Below are 18,382 nucleotides of genomic sequence, written 5' to 3'. Positions count from 1 at the left end.
CATAGCGCCGTTTACATTAACATATGGGAAATGTATCTTCCAACCTTTTTAGACTTTTAAATGTAAATCGGTTGATCTGCAGACCTCTTCAAAAAGCCCCCAGCAAAGAACCCACCCGCTCTGTATAACAAACAGCATATGGGCTTTACTGACCCGCAGTTGAAGTACTGTAGAAGTGGGAATGTGGATATGTCTCATTGCGGCCTATGGACAATGTACAGCAGTGTTCTTGTATTAGGAACATGCTCTCTAAGACACCCAAGCATATATATTCTCTTCCTGACACCTTGCTATATAAAATGGATGGGTCTGTTTTACATTAAGCAAGGTGCAAGTGCACATGTTAGTCATCTGATAGGTCATCTTCCACCTCGCGTGGACCATATCGTAAGTCCTTTTTTTTTTTTATCTCCCCCCTCTGTTGTAAGGAATGTGTTGTCTTATGCCACTGAGCATATGGTAATTGAAAACACATTGAGAGCCGTGTACATGTGTAGTTTAGCACTGAACCATTTCGGCGCTAGTCGGCAATTTGCTTTATTTCACGGTTTTGATATTCAACAACCTGTTTCTCTTTTTCTAAGTAAACAACCCGCAACACTAATCATGCCAGCATCTGTTTGAATAGCTTGCATGGTAGGTTTGAAGCTTAGAATGCATAGTGGACTGACATGTAATGGTGTTTATTATGTATTGTGGCAAAACATGTAGTTCTGTCACCAGAACTGTGTTCATTAGGAACATCAATCTCAGTTGTTTATTTTGCCATATATAAGCTCATTCAATGGTGACTCAAGCTTTCATCATATGGCTATAAGTATTCAACAATTTTGCTTGCAGTCTGAACAGCTAAGAAACTTTTGCAAACCAGATGTAAGCATGTATTTGAAATGATTCTTGTGCATTAAATGGTTTATTCATTGGCTTTTCATTCAGTATATATATATATATATATATATATATATATATATATATATATATATATATATATATATATATATATATATATATATATATATATATATATATATATATATATATATAATTTTGAACTTCAATTAACATTGAAGTATGCATAATATATCAGTGCTGTATGTATTTTCTATGTGCAGTAGACAGTATAGATGCAAAGTCAGAATGTTATTTTCCCTATTTTTTGAATGTAAATATAATTTCTTTTATTCAGGTTAATATATTTGATCATCTAACAACTGTAAACATGCTGCAAAAATAACTATATAAATGACACCTTATTTTAATGGATTTTCTTCTTGTTTTATATGCTTGAGTGTTTTATGGTTACTTTGTGCAGATGAAATAGTGTAGAATTAGTCTTATTTAGTAGCATATATAACAACAACATTAACAACAACAACAACATATGACCCTGGACCCCAATAATCAGTCTAGTATAGTTATTTAGGGTTTTTTTTTTTTTTTGGCAATGGCCTACAATAAACTGTATGGGTCAAAATGAATTTTTTTTCTTTTAATAAAAAAAAATTAATATTAAAGTTAATATGAAATTTTGTAAATGACATACTGTAAATATATCAATTATTGATTGTCAATGTCCATTATTAAACACTTATTTTAGACAGCCATTAAGCTGATTTTCTTAATATTTAGATGTTTTTTTTAACCCTGAGATTCCAGATTTTCAAATAGTTGAAGGCTAAATATTGTCATATCCGAAGAACACTTATTTTTTATAAATAATTAGCTCTCAGTTGATCTGTAAATCTAATCTAATCTGGTTTTAAGGTTCATGGTCATACACAGTTGAAGTCAGATTTATCAACCCCCCTGAATTATTAGCCCCCTGTTAATTTTTCCCCCCAATTTCTGTTATAATCCATTTCTAATAACTGATTTCTTTTATCTTTGTCATGATGACAGTAAATACTATTTGACCAAAAAATTTTCAAGACACTTCTGTAACAGCTATTAATATTTAAAGGCTTAACCAAGTTAATTAGGTTAATTAACAAGTTATTTTATAACAATGGTTTGTTCTGTAGACTATCGAAAAACAATTTAGCTTAAAGGGTCTAATAAAAAAAAAAACTGCTAATATAATAAAGATAATAATATCTTCCGTAATCTTCATAATCAGACATACTGTAAAAATTCCCTTGCTCTCTTAAACATCATTTGGGAAATATAAAAAAAAAAAGGCGGGCTATTAATACTGACTTCACCTGAGTCTATTTTAACTACAAACTGATCAGATTTCATCATTTGGCAAACGACCATGTGGACAGACAGTCGTAGAGATCAGATTTTTTTTTTTGTGCAGTGTGAACAAAGCCTTAATAACAAGCAGTTCTGCATGGGTAATAAATCACCCATTCTGTCTAGATGGAAAGGTGGTGATTTCACGGCGAGCCGGACAGGAGGCTTGATCTATGCATGAGAATGGAGCTTCTCTAGACCTGCTCCAGCCTTGGGTCATGCTAACTGGTCTCGACCTCTCACCTTTTAGCCAAGGGAGGTTAATGATAGTGGACCTGTAACTGGAGCTGTTACATCCGAGTCAGTTCTCAGCAGGGTGTAAGACTGAACACATAAACACACACACATTTGAACACAGACATGCATATCTTCCAGTGCAAAGGTTGCGGGTAGAGCGTGAAGTCTCGTGTCTCTCTGATCTAGAGGGGAAACCCACATCTGAGCCTGGTTTTTCGCTGGATAACTCTGAGGCTAAATCTGCCTGGGGACCTGACTTTATGCCCAAGCCACTTAAACTCACAAAAACAGAGAGAAGGAGGGAGAGGAAAGTGGTGAAGGGAAGGATTGGGAGAAAGGGAGGTGACGGTGTAATAAATAGAGTGGGACTGAAAATGCAGAAAAAAGGCCCCAACCTGATTATTCACTTCCATGTCTTCTTTCAGAAAAAAATGGCTTGCTCTCTGAGGACTTGTTCATGATTGGTATTTCCTCAGGATAGACTTGGAAAGAGAAAGGTCTGTAGGTCTAAATTTGACTTTATGATTGGTTGAGTTCAAACTGTTAAAGCTAAATTTAGTTGTGGGTATGAATATATATTATTTTTACCAACTTGGTGAAAACTGGGGATATTTTAGATCCAATGGCCAAAATAAAATTTTGCTATCTAATTTATGATTATTATTGAGCACGCACTGTATTATTATCATTATTATTATTATTTTATTATTATTATTAATAATAATAATAATAATAATAATAATGGTCAAAATAAAAATTTGCAATATCATTTATGATTATTATTGAGCACACACTCTATTATTATTATTATTATTATTATTATTATTATTATTATTATTATTATTATTATTATAAAATGTATTAAGCAGCTTAATATGAACTTAATTCATAGATTATGCAGAACTTTATTGCATTACCTAATTATATGAATTTACTAAATAACCATTTAAAAAAAAGCCTGTTTAATGGACTTTTTTATTTATTATTTTCCATTAAATTAGTTTGCCTATACCCATTTAAAGGTGAACATTTATTCATAGGTTATTATTAAAACCAAAACAATCAAATGAAATAATGATAAATAAATAAATAAATAAATAAATAAATAAATAAATAAATAAATAAATAAATAAATAAAAATTATAAGAGTGGAAGTCAAAGGGATACAATAAGACTAAAATGAGTTAATTTAAAACAAATCATGTTTCGTAGAACCATTTAATGAAATCAGGTGACTGTGTTAATCTAAATACAATGCTGTGCTTACCACCTCCAGTCGCAATGACTTTTGGCACTTCTGTCTACATCTGTGCGTCCTCGATGTCAAAAATACATCCGGGAAGTTTCACACATATCTGTTCTTGCGGTCTTGAGTATTGGAACTGAACTTTGGCTGCTGATGATGACGTTACACGAGAACATGAGAACACGAGGACGCAAGACCGCTGAAGAACGCATATTGAGAAACAGCCAGTGTATACTAGAAACCTTCAGGCAGGTGTGTTGAATAAAGTTGGACCTAAAGTCAGCAGGATACTGGCCATCCAGCATCGACTTTGGACACCCCTTGAGTAAAGCAACAAACATAATTATGTATGTAGTATAAATCTGCCAGCATGCCCTCTCTTGCACAGGGATAATGTTAAAACTCAATTAAAACTCTAAATCGAAACTCTTCTAATTTTCCAAAAAAGAAGTGAAACACTATCTTTATCTTTACATAAAACATTTCGTTTTACATTTAACTCTTTATGCAAACCCATATAAAGCATGCTGGAAACTTTCAATTCAAGTAGCCAACATTTGAGCTCTTCTATCTTGATTTACCCAACTCAATTAAATTAATACTAGAATATCAATAAGTAATGACAAAGGACATGGTGAATGATCTACATTTAGGCTTTATATTTCTTTGATACATGTACATGTACACAAACCAAACATGTCCTGAAAATTCTCATAAAATACAGTAAATATAAGGGTACAGCATTATAAACACTCCATTCTTTTCTCACACTTCATTTTATTATCTGACTACCTCATACTCAACCACTACATGATATTTTTAGTGGATGGAGCCTTTCTGGGGGTCAGAAAAAGCATTTCTCTAGCTCTTTTAGTCTCATTGGACTATTTGGAGTGTGGCGTTTTTACTACAGCATATTACTAGTACTCCTGTATTTGAGATCTGCTGATGTGATATTAGTAATAATTTTCAAATATTGCGTGCTTGAATCTATGTTTTATGGCTCGACTCCCAACTTTGATAGTCAGATAATCTACGGATGGAGTCGTAATTAACACTAAATCTCTTTTAGGCCTCACAGTGTTGAATTTTATAGATGCCTTACAGCTGTGGATATATGTAAATGCATTACAGATGTTTAAATCCACATGCATATACTGATTACACTCAGCGCAAATGGAAAAGGTTTTTTTGAAATTCAAAGAGGCTTTAGAAATGACCTTCTCACGTGGTTTAATAGAACAGGACTTTCCTCGACGGGTTGCTCCATATCATTTTTCTTGCCTGCAGGCAATATCAAATCCCAGTCCACACTTATTGGAAAAGCAAAGCAACACTTCACACCAGTGTTGATCCATTCGTAGCACTAGAGTAGCACTTGCTTTCCAATTTTGGAGATTCATATCACTTCAAAATAGAGAAGCCAGAGTAAAGTTTATCTTGGGGGAAGACTGTGATTTCACTGCCCAGTAGCTGCAGCCCCCCTGGACTTTAAATCTGAGGCTGAAGATAGATGCATAATGGAGCAGACAGAAGATTTGCTAGTCCATGTGTTCAGTTTGGATGCTCCTGATAGAAAGTGTTGGAGATTGGAAAAGAAAATGGAATGAAAAAAAAAAAAGAGTTGGTTGTAGCTAGATTTGAATCTTTGATATTTCTGCATTCATATTTCTGTATTTTTGCTAATCATGTTTTGAGTTATATTTTGATATAATTCTAGTTTTATTGTTTATAATATTGCAATATATTTGCAGCAAAACCTAAAGTTGGTGTTTGAGTGTTTCAGAGAAGATCACGTTTGATTGAGATATTCATATTTCAGTATTTTTAAATTATTGTGATTATTCTTGTAGTTGTTGTTGTTACAAATTGCATTACCCATTACATACAGTTGAAGTCAGAATTATTAGACCCCTTTTGATTTTTTTTTTGATTTTTTTAATATTTTAAATATTTTTTTATTATTTGTTTAACAGAGCAAGGAAATTTTCACAATGCGTCTGATAGTATTTTTTCTTCTAGAGAAAGTCTTATTTGTTGTATTTCGGCTAGAAAAAAAGCAGATTTTAATTTTTCAAAAACCATTTTAGGGACAAAATTATTAGTCCCTTTAAGTAAATTTTTTTTGATAGTCTACCGAACAAACCATTATTATTCAATAACTTGCCTAATTACTCTAACCTGCCTAGTTAACCTAATTAATCTAGTTAAGCCTTTAAATGTCACTTTAAGCTGTATAGAAGTGTCTTGAAAAATATCTAGTCAAATATTATTCACTGTCATCATGGCAAACATAAAATAAATCAGTTGTTAGAGATGAGTTATTAAAACTATTATATTTATAAATAGTCTGAAAAAAATCTCTCCGTTAAACAGAAATTGGGGAAAAATAAAATGGGGCGAATAATTCAGGGGGGCTAATAATTCTGACTTCTACTGAATGTGATACAAGTGTTTTTTTTTTTTGTTTGTTTTTTTGACAAAAGTTGACAAAAGTTCTGAACGAGGCATATTTCATTATTGGTACTGTTTGTATTTCAGTTTTATTTATTTATAAGTTGTAAATTGGTAAATCTGTTTACTATTCTGTTTTCTTTTCTCATTTAGGAAGGAAAGAGGTTAAAATAATACCCTGTTTAGTTTTTATGTGTTCTAAATTATGAATCTCATTTGTGGGTTTTTGTGGGCTTATGCTACTTAAGCCGAGTTCATCCCTAATAGTTTTTTATTAAAGACAGGTTTTGTGAAATCACAGACAAATTTATTAAATCATAGAAAAGTTGGTACATGTTCACTTGAGTGATCTTTTGACTAAAAACAGATTGGCGATGACCTACAGTCAATGGGACAGGGTAGTAGGAAGCTTCGGGATGAGTTAACGCAATAGCAAAATAAATAAGCTTTACTATGACACTTAACAGAAACGAAGCATTCCTAAATTATTAATACTTGTTCCCCGCATTTCCATTTCCTTAATCTATAACCTATGTTCTTTGCCCCTTTGCTGAAAATCAGCAGTCTTGCATGTTATCTTTAGGCACTTTCCTTTCACTTATCATGTGCGTTTATGGGACAGACAAAGCTACTGTAAATTGTAAAGGGTAAATTGGATTTTGCAAGTAACGTCAAACAAAAAGTCACACACAACATTAGTTTTGCTGTTAGGGGCTTAAGATATCACATTGAATTGCAGAATTAGCTGCAATGCTTAGTGTATTGCACAAGAACTAAAGAATTTGCAATAGCTTTTGGCACCTGATGATCAGAAGGTATTGAAACATGAGGTTGCAGTCAAATCCCACTCCTACATAGATACTAGCACATGTTACTAGTTTGAATGAATGTCAAAATATAATATACCATTTTTTAGAAGGTCGAGACGTGTCCAGTCAAAATGTATATTTTTTATAATTGCTAGTGGCATAAATACTTGATATTTATTGTGCAGGAACAGAGCATTGCATTTAAAGGGAAATCAAATGTATTGTTTTTAAAATACATATTAATATTTGTGGCATCTAATTAAGCTATTAAAAAAAATCTGATCTTCACTCTTCACGATTCAAAGGATTGTAGTGTGCTTCTACATTCAACATGACCTCCATGCCAGCTAGAACATGTGCTACTGGTTAGCAGGACAGCGAGGGACTGCGATAGCATCACTCCCTCCTTCCTTCTGTCTTAAAAAAGCTCTGACTCCTCCATCCTGTTAATAGACCTCCAGAGTCGTGCCAAACCAACAACACAGTAGAAAAGGTTTTTTTTTTTTTTTTAGAATAGTTCCTTTGAGGTGTGTTCAGTGAAGAAATCAAGAGTTTGTAAATAAAATAGATGTGTAGCCAGTGAAGTAATAGAAGGTCTATTTATTCAATTTAAGAAAGGAAAATGACTACTTTACAGAAAAGTTAAGATAGTTTGTGATCAAATGAGATATAGGCAACACTTAAGGTTGCATTAGTTAATGTATTTACAGTACTAACATGAACAAACAATGAACAATACATTTAGGACAGTATTCATTCATCTTTCCTAACGTCAAAGAAAACAAAAGTTCTTCATTGCATTAAAGTCAACCAGCACAGCTTTAGATTTTATTAAAGCATTAGTAAATGTTAAATTATGAATAATAAATTATGTACATGTATTGTTTATTCTTATTTCATGTTAGCAAATTCATTGGCATTAATGGAAACTTATTGTAAAACATGAACAAGATAAAATAGTTGTTCATTATTTATGATAAGGGCCAGACATGATCTGCTGACTTCTTTGAACATATTCAGAATGATATGCATATAAAATCTAAAAACATAACACATACAATATAAAATAAATTTCACTTTTATTCAAATCCAATTACCCAGAGTTGTTGTTTGGTAAACGAAGCTACAGTAACCTTCTTATATAATACATCCACTAAATGACAGAAAATATTACTTTAGCAGTTGGAGTGTACACAGATAATCTAAGCATCTGCAAATTATTCAGCAAGATTACAGAAATTTAGAATACAATTTTATGAATCTGTATTTACACATTTAAATAAATAAATAAACTCAAAAATCTGCCGCTTTCTCCAAGATATTTTCTATGCACGCAGATTCCATGTGGGCCTATTCTGGAGTCATTATTTGAATTATCAACACTTGAGTTAAATTGAAACTGTTATGCTGGGTTTATTGCGGATTTTGTTTTAAATGCCACACTACTGCCAGTCACTTTGCTAATCACTTATTTCCTCCACAGATGTCATGTGGCAAATAAAACATGCCCAAAGAATCACAGCTGGAGTAATCACTTATGCAAATGTGTGCTGCTGCCTGACACCCTTCATTCAAAACCACATTCTGGTAAGTGCTAATGCACGTTTACAGTGTTGTTCATAAGTGTTTCTTTGTGAAAGAGAAACAAATCTATTGAAAAGAGAGAAATCATGAGAACTCTTCCTTACAGACTTCAGTTTTGATGTTCAGTTAATTCTAATGGATTTATTCTGAGGTCATAACTTGTACTGAAATTATATGAAGCTTTATAGCATGCTATGACAAATTTAAGGGCACGTCCTGAACACACAGTAATTTAGCACAAGGCTGAACCAGAAAGTTGTGAAAGTGACTTGTTTAATCTTCCTAAAGAAAAGTGGACAGAGTGGTGTTACATCAGTTGGACTGCAGGGTGAAATCTGCTTCTATTTGGACAGAAGACATACAAAACACTTCCCAAAACAAAGAAAACAGAGAATTAGAACAAAACAGGACAACACTATTTTTCCAACAGTTAGTTTGGGATAGGCGGTTCATTCCGCTGTGGTGACCTCAGAGTAATAGAGACTAAGCCGAAAATAAAATAAATGAATGAATGAATGAATGAATGAATGAATGAATGAATAGTTTGGGTTAATACCAGTTGCACTAGGGTATGCATACCTTTATGCATAGGGTATTTTAACTGTTATATATATATATATATATATATATATATATATATATATATATATATATATATATATATATATATATATATATATATATATATATATATATATATATGTATGTATATATATATATAAACACACTTGTTCACACTTGGAATTTTAGGTTTAATTAAAATGTACTTCAGTTCATTTCATATGATTAAGTGACAGTGCTGTCCTCCAAACCTTGGGAAAGATGATATAAAAATATGAACACAGACAAAAGAAAAATAAAATAAAACGAATATAATTTTATTTATTAATTAATTATTACATTTGTGCTTTTATACAGTTCCATACAGGGGTTCTAATTTAGGCAACAGATCTTTATGTCTTTGTGTGAGTTCATTCAACTTATAGCGCAGCATTGTTTTGAATGTTCAGTAAGTTCTGTCATAAAATTAACATCATAAAAGTCCTTTTTCAACTTTGTATTTCAGATTGTATTTCAATGCAGGTTCATTGGAAATACATACCTCAGCCTATTTTTTTATTATTATTATTTATTTTTTTTGCAAAACCTGAAATATATGTTTCTTTGGTTTGTTGTATGTTTCAGAAAGCAAATCCACTAGAGGCCGCAGTCAATATTTTAGCAATTCTAAAATATGTCCCTTATGGTATGTTGTGTTGGGTGCTTCAGATACAGATTGTTATTGTCCATATTATTGAGAGGTTGGCTTATTGTACAGATCACCGAGCCACTGACCTAAACCCTTTCCTAAACCCAACCAGTAGTGTTTTCAAAATCTAATTTAAGAAAAACTGTACTGCAACCATGTTATTTTACCTTTTTACATGACGTTTAGCTGTCTTTTGTTCAGCTGAGCACTATGCATCACAAGTACAATGCTGTACAATGTGAGCTACTGAGCAAACTGATCACACTGGAAAAGTTTTCCATATAGGAGATGGGTGAGGCAAGCCTATTCAATTACAAACTATGGACATCAAGTTATTTTGAGGTATTTAACTGTTGTGCAAGAACTGCATAAAAATAATAATCCTTTATTAATCAATAATATGTCCCTTTAAATGTCATTAATGTGAAATAGAACTAAATTTGTTGGCATCATACTGCCCTCTAGAGTTCATTATATTTTGAAACTGCATTCAAACGCATGCTGAAGTTTGTTTTTGCAATGTTGCAATAATGTGAGCTGAAACATGTATTTCCAGTGAGCCTGTTATTGTCATGACTGTGTTTGTCCACCAGATGCCATTGTAGTTTGCCAGCAACTCCCAGCGAACTACAGTGGCTTAAGAACTACATTTCCATACACACCCGGTCTTTTATATACACTGATTTGCAACCACAGCTATCTCTGTTCACCATTGATTACCTGGACTATTTATTCAGTCATTTATCCTCTGTTCATCAGTTCGTATTCGTCCTTGTTAATATGTAGTTCCCGATCTTGCTCTTGTATCTTGTCTTAGTTGTTAAAGTCTAGTTTGAGTATAATCTGTTTGAGTTCCTCGTTTGTTTGTTTTGTTTGTTACTTTGTCACTTTGATTTTTGGATTTTTGTCACTGTCGCTGCACTATTTCACATTCAAAATCTGCACTTGCATCCTACACCCTGTTTTTGTTCGATCCCGTAACGTGACAGTTATTAATATGTTTCCAACAGAACTAAATGTTTAATTTTGTTTTTGGCTCCAGGCCAAAAGAACCAAACAAATTACAAATGTGAACATACCCAAAAGACTTTAAAGGATGTTCTGCTGTGCACAAGAGTATGCTTTGAGTGTTAAATATGGCATTGTTTACAAAGAATTTCAATATACCTATTGCAAATGTAGTAATTCATAGATTTTTTATGCACACTTAACTAACGGATGAAATACAATTACCAGCCCAGACTAAAGAAGATAGTTTGTGATCAGAAAAACAAAGCAAACCTCTATATTTTTGCCAGAAAAGCAGAACTCACCAATCAACACCCATGACTACAACACCACAAGGCCTATAAAAAACACATTGATAACTGATCTCGAACCAAAAGTTTTAGCTCAGGTGGAGTATGATGTAATTCAGGTTCAATGCAATGGCAGTGACATACTTGTCTACTTACGGTTAGCAAATGTGACGGGTCAGACCTGATGCAGATATAGCAGTCTGTCGGTTTATACATGCGGCATAAGCTATGCAGTCAGAACACCCTGAGGCGAACATAAGTCCAGAGTCCTGAGAGCAGCAGATAGAGGTTCTCAAAATAGACATACATATACAGTATGTCGCATGTGTGTGTGCACATATTGGGGCACTGCATTTAATTTGAAAAGACAGTTTGATTTGGTGTGGTTGGTTTTGTTGCTATACCTTGCTGGCCAATTATGTTGACTGTCATCCTGAAGCAGAACAATAGATTTGTGTTCAACCCCACTGTAGGTTGGGGAGTGAAACATGGGTGAAATTAATCTTTGCTAAAGACGACACACTAGGAGGAATGTGTCAGGATTGTTATTCTTTTTTGCTTGCTTCATGAAAATGTCCCACATCACCTTTTACTTGGCCTCGTTTTTGACAGAAATGCATTAGTTCACCCTGCTTGCACATTATCTTGCGGGTCAGCTTACTTTGAATACTGTATTTGCCAACCAATGCAGATTTGCTTCTTTCTAGTTGTGCAGTTTCATAAGTATGCTTACAAACAGTAAATGCTCACTTCAAGGTCTAGCAAGATCTTCCTCAGCTGCAATGACAAGTTACATAAAACATATTCATGCTATACTGAAAAAACAAAAGGTATAGCAAGATTTTCCTCAGCTGTAATGGCAAGTTTTATAAAATGAGTTGATGCTATACTGATATAAAGTGTAAGGGTCATTTTGTCTCCAGTTTCTGTCGCTCTTTTTTTCATCTCTTCCCCAAGTCTGTTGTGTATGTCCTCAGAGGCACATAAGCATAGCTGAAATGCTTTGAGAGCAGTTATGTGGCTTGACCATGACAGAGCACCATTGCAAAAACATGGATTGCTGTCAGAGTGTGCAACTTTGGCTGGATTTTGTTTGGTGTAGCATTTCACCGCATATACAGATTTTTCTTGTTTCTGTATATGGGTTAAAGACAAAAAGGAGTTTCCAAGCATCAGAACAATAGACATGTAATAGGCTTTTTGTTTGTTTGCTTTTGTACGTGTTTCATTTTTAATAAGCCAAAAATTATATAATATTATATTATATTATATTATATTTTATTATATTATATTATATTATATTATATTATATTATATTATATTATATTATATTATATTATATTATATTATATTATATTATATTATATTATATTATATTATATTATATTAGCTCCCAATGCTTTCCTGTCTATAATCTCCACTGCCCCATTATTATAAAGGTGGAACCCCCTAAAAAAATTAGAAAAAGAAGAAAAAATTCACATTAAGATATTAACATCATTAATAACATAAATATTAATAGCATTGACATTTAAAACCTACAGTTAGACAACATATTAACTTTTTTTGGTTATAATAAATGTTATTTGTGTTTCAGTCCCATGTTATATCAATGCTCATTTATTCATTAATTTTCCTTTGGCTCAGCTCAGTCTCTGATTTTTCATATGTCACTTTTCCGACATATGTTTTATGCGGCGGATACCCTTCCAGCTGCAAACCATTATTGGGAAACGCCCATACACTCTCGCAATCATACGCACTACACTACAGCCAATTTAGTTCATCCAATCCACATATACCGCATGTATTTGGACAGTGGGGGAAACCGGAGCACCCACACAAAAACTGAGAACATGCAAACTCCACACTGAAATGCCAACTGGCCCAGCCAGGACTCGAACCAGTGACCTTCTTGCTTTGAGGCGACAGTGCTAACCACTGAGCAAGTTATTGAAAATAGAACAGGCCATTCATGTTATATTAATGATGCTTTTAGAAGGTATTTCTAATGTTATAAGCTAACATTTGCACAACTTTTAAAAGAACAAGTGCCCTTCACATTATTTTAATCATAATAAATGCAGACTTGAAATCTCAAGTATGGTAAATGAGGTTAACCCCACATCTCTCAAAGGGAATACATTCTGTGAAATCATATATGCGAGCTCAATCCACTGTGCCTTTTTTAAAAATCCGTCTGTGTTGTGAAAGAAGTCGTTTTTTAAATGAGGTCTCTTCAACAAAACCAGACCAGCATGGTACCTTTCCAGTGAAAACCAAATATACTTATTTTTTTATTTACCCTAACAGAGTTTCCCAAGAGAAATGTCTCAAAATGGCGATGGCAAACCACTCTACAAAAATACCACCATGACACGAATGTGACAACAACCAAAAGTTAAAATCTTTCTGCATTAAATGCCATAATGTTCAGCTAGTATGCAGATACAGAGACAACATACTGTGAGTTTATATTGCTGATTATAAACTCTAAGTTTAATGATCTGCCAACAAATATGCCAATAAAAGGATTTCAGAGACCATTTTATACACTTCTATACAAAGAAAAGTGTATACATACTCGAATTAGCCACCAAATCTAACATTTTGATCGAGTTTGTAAAGAAAAACGTCTGTATTTAGGCATTTTGGGGTAATGTATGAATTTTGGGTAGAACTGCTGTATTGCTAAACAGTTGCATGCTGGACATTGTTCTTTACTTATGTAACACTCTGGGAATTGGCCAGGCATTCCATACCACTGACCAAAGATTTCCTCACAAAAAAGGTTGTAACATGAAATAAAGACTTTGTTTCTTGTCACTCTATCTGCAGATTTTGAAACGGACTTTTGCGGCCCTGACAAAGAGCTGGATGAGGAGACGTGTCAGTGTGAATGCCGAAAAGAGCTAAGAAAAGCAGGCTGCGGACCACACCATTACCTAGACAAGAATACATGCCAGTGTGTGTGTAAAGCACAGCCGTCCTCCTGCGGGCCTCAACAGAGCTTCAACAGGGACACCTGCCAGTGCACCTGTGCCAAAGTGTGTCCGAGGAGTCAACCTCTCAACCGCACCAAATGTGTGTGTGAATGCACAGAGTCCCCTAACAAGTGCTTCTTAAAAGGGAGACGGTTTCACCCGGCCACATGCAGGTGAGAAAAGATTGTCATTATGCAATGCCTTAGTGTTAAATCATTTTTTTCAGCTGTCATAAGAGGTACAGGTTCCCCCTAAAACATTTTAGTAGTTTCACATTTTTCTGCATTCTTTAACTTCAAATCTGATAAACTCTCTCCAGCAAATTCACATCATATGAAAGTGTTGAAACCAGTAGAAAATAATATGTCATAATGTGTCCTACTAGCAGAATTAATAATAATAATACTACTACTACTAATAATAATAATAAAGGAAACTTCTGAAGTTTGACTATATATATACACACACACACACACACACACACACACACACACACACACACACACACACACACACACACACACACACAAAACAGTTGAAGTCACAATTATTAAAACCCGTGAATTATTCGCCCCCTGTTTTTTTCCCCTTGTTATTTTCAACACATTTCTAAACATAATAGTTTTAATAACAAATAATTTAGAATTAATTAGGTTAACTAGGTTAGGTAATTAGGCAAGTTATTTTGTAAGGTTGTTTTTTTCTGTAGACTTTTTTCAGGGGAAAAAAATTGCTTAAAAGTGCTAATAATTTTGATCTTAAAATGGCTTTTATTTTATTTTATTTAAATTCTAGCAAAAAAATTATAATAATAAATAAAGACTTTCTCCAGAAGAAAAAATATGATCAGACATACTGTGAATATTCCATTGCTCTGTAAACATCATTTGGGAAATATTTAAAAAAGAAGAAAAAAAATCAAAGGGGGTGTAATAATTCTGATTGCAACTATATACAAATTAATTGTCCGGACAAATAATCATTTGTATAACCAAACATAATTAACTCATTTTCTCTAAATTAAATTACAGAAAACTGTTGAATTTACAATACTTACAGCAAAAATAACTGTAATTAACTTGTAATCCTGTGAAGTAAAAAGTAATCTTCACTTTATCGTTAAACTACATAAGTAATTTCAAGAGTTCACACTTAGCTCATGATTTATACATAGCTTGTTTGGCATGCTGTCCCGGGAGAGAGCCCTGAGCTCAAGGGATCCTCGAGCCCAGGGCTCCCCCCCTTTTGCAGGGCGAGTGGAGATTGAGCTCAGGTCTATCTCAAACTCCCCCGCTGCTGAGGCCAAGGCGAACTTCCTGAGAGTAAGACATTATAAAAAAGGTTTAGGCTTGTTTTATCTATAATATAGAGCACATTTGGATGGTGGGAGGAAACCGGGGAACCCGGGGGAAACCCACGCGGACACGGGGAGAACATGCAAACTCCACACAGAAATACCAGATGGCTCAGCGAGGACCCAACACCATTGGTATTCTTGCTGTGAGGCAACAGTGCTAGTCACTGGGCCACCGTGCCGCCCATTCTGGATAAAGGAGGAAGAAGGGGAGGAGGGGGGGTTTCTTCCAGACGAAGATAGTTGTAGAAAGGAAATGAGGATATATATAGTGGTTTGGGATCCTTTGATTGGAGGATCATAATTAGTTAATGTGGACCAGCTGGGTAAATCATGAGAACATGCTTCTCTCGAAATTAGTTTAAAACTAAACTTCACTTAATTACAGCAACTAGTCACTTTATAGACAATTAAACTCAACACTGTTAGGGATGCACTAATAATAAAAGTTAATACTCAGACCAAGAGTTTATATGCAAAAACCATCTGAAATTTCTGTAATTTCTCTATTTTCAGTTTTATGGCAAATAATAGGTTTCTTTTATTGTGTTTAAAGTAAAATAACTGAACATAATCATATGAGGCTGAGATAAAATGCTGTTTATAAGAAAATTTATTATGGCACTTCTCTGGAACTCTCTAAATACAGATGACAAAAAAACAAACAAAAAAAAACTACAAAAAAAACAAAAAACAAATGCAAACTGGTTTTATTTTAAAATATTAACATTTTAAAAAGAGGAAATGCAGGAAACTGAAAGGAAATAACTTTTGAAAATAATTTACTGATTGTAGTTTTGACCCATGTAACTAGTACAAAAAACATGATGTTTACAAAATGCAATAAATGTATCTTTAAATTATCACACTAAACAAATATACTCAAATATCCCCTATTATTATCATTGTACATAGATTTTTTTCAAGTAGTGCTAATAAATTATTGTACTATCTTACAAAATATTTCAGCTATACTTGCATGCTACACTGATTATGTTAAATATCATCAATTTTCCCTCTGTTTTTGTCAGCTGTGTCCGGCCTCCATGTAACGTGGACCCCAAGAGAAGGAAATGTAAGGAAAATGAGTATTTCAGTGAGGAACTGTGTCACTGTATACCCACATACTGGGGAAGACTGGACTAAACCCAACCAACAGTGCAGATGGCGCTGAATGCTAACGGACAATGGCATTTGAAGCAGTGCGAACGTTCGGCTACTGCTTATCAGACTCACATGCGTAGTCATGTGGACTAGCAATGGAGAAACTGGGAGACACACACAAAAAAGTCTACATTCAACCCCACATATCAAGCATGGGCTGAGCTATCCAGGACTGAAAGACAGAAAAGCCACGAGCCATGTTTTTGTCGGATAATGATTATATAATTTATTGCCATGAAATGTTTTGCAACTCATTCATTTCGAACCTTTGCAAAGACAAAAAAAAAGGAAAAAAGAAAAACACTGTGATCAATATTTTTGTATCATGTTAAGTCCAGTAAAATAAAGTATAAAGTTGTATATTGTTAACTTATTTATAAGCTAGACTATCTTATTAAAGTAATACTGCACATGATTCAAATGTATTCAGTTTTGACTACCAAATATATGCATCTTTCATCATTCCATATTAAATTTCATCAAAGCGATCATGCAAAGCCAGCAAAAAAATTTGTTTGTTGACAATCTAAGACCATCACAACGCAAGTCAAAAGGCAGGGAAAAAACAGCATCTGCAAAATCTGGAAAACCGGTGCTACATAGACATGACTGACAATATACACATGGATGATTGAATTCCACTTACGTCACATTGTGAAAGCAGTATAAGGTGAAAATTATGTTGTGAATGACTTCTAAGCTTGGAGATCAGTGGTCGCATCAAGACTCCTGACCTCAATGGGTGTGTAAATAGAAGCTATGTGATTGGCCCGACTCCACTTGATATCCGCCCACTGTTTCAGCTTGACACTGTAAATATAATAAATCACCTCTGCTTCCATCCTAGTCCTTGCGTCTATGCCTGCCAAAAGTGTGCGTGTGATTTTTCACTGTTTCTCATTCCGCAAAAACCCCCTGTAGCTCCATAATCTTCAAGCCATCAGATGGGACGGATCAGTAACGAGCTAAATCCAGCACGTATTTTGTCTTCTAGCATATTCGTACAGCAGGTGGCCTCTTGTGTTTTAACCTCAGCCAACACACATTTATATATATATTTATTTATGCACTCTTCCTCCTTTTCTGCAGGGCTTTTTAGATCTAAAGTCATATCACTTTTGCATCTGGACTGTATTACCTCTTCCGTCCGCATACTTTGACATGCTAGTATGGATTTTATGCTGTAAAACTGTGGACCATTTATCTGTTTCCAGCAAAAATGAGGGTTTCCCCTGCAAACCTGGATTGCAACAGTTTGTACCATAGCCATCTGCATCCGCTGCACAATCCCTAGAGAGACCTGATAAAAATAACATGTGTGCATTCACACTGAATCACCATGAAATAACTAGAAGCAGCAGCCCGGTCAGAGGATGTAAGTATTTGAAGCCACGTCTAGTTTGATTTTCCCCTTTGCGTTGGCTTGCTTACCTTGTTCGCAGTGGTGAATGAAGATGAGGTTTACATTTCAACATGCAGCCAACACAGAGTTTTCGTCTGGCGCTTGACTATTGCAGCAAACTAGAAAAGAAAACAAGTACAGACATGTAAATAAATGAGTGGGTTGTTCTGTTCATTTCAACGACTAGAGTTTCAGACGTCCCAGCTACAATGTAAACAAAAATAAGCAGTGACTGAAACGCAGCAAAACAATGAATTTACGGACAAACACTGGATAGCGCAAATGCATAGAAAAATTTGTGGTAGCAGGATCATGTCAATAAGCAGAAATATGTTGTTATGCGGTGAAGAAATTTCCCTGTGTGTG

The 18,382-nt window shown here is 34.1% G+C and overlaps 2 protein-coding genes across 5 annotated transcripts in view; one reads left to right on the top strand and one right to left on the bottom strand.

Moving 5' to 3' along the window:
- vegfc (vascular endothelial growth factor c) overlaps nucleotides 1–17,455 on the top strand; it is a 58,264-nt gene extending 40,809 nt beyond the window's left edge. For 3 of the 4 annotated variants that reach the window (XM_087235363.1, XM_087235361.1, XM_087235362.1), the window contains exons 5-7: nucleotides 8,465–8,568; nucleotides 13,951–14,269; nucleotides 16,482–17,455. In XM_087235363.1, coding sequence (XP_087091489.1) covers nucleotides 8,465–8,568; nucleotides 13,951–14,269; nucleotides 16,482–16,596 — 538 coding nt within the window. In that variant the 3' untranslated portion in view covers nucleotides 16,597–17,455. 4 annotated transcript variants of the gene reach the window in all.
- The window catches only part of tenm3 (teneurin transmembrane protein 3), a 971,756-nt gene that overhangs the window by 918,478 nt on the left and 34,896 nt on the right, over nucleotides 1–18,382 (bottom strand). Inside the window, exon 2 of the mRNA XM_087235111.1 lies at nucleotides 18,046–18,135. The gene's annotated coding sequence lies outside the window, so the exon portion shown is untranslated. The remainder of the gene's footprint in view (nucleotides 1–18,045; nucleotides 18,136–18,382) is intronic.

This window comes from Danio rerio, chromosome 1 (genome assembly GCF_052040795.2).
Source record: "Danio rerio strain M-AB ecotype USA chromosome 1, GRCz13ab, whole genome shotgun sequence".
Lineage (NCBI taxonomy): Eukaryota > Metazoa > Chordata > Actinopteri > Cypriniformes > Danionidae > Danio > Danio rerio.
Note: the sequence above shows the minus strand (reverse complement) of the source record. Positions and strands in the feature narration are given on the sequence as shown.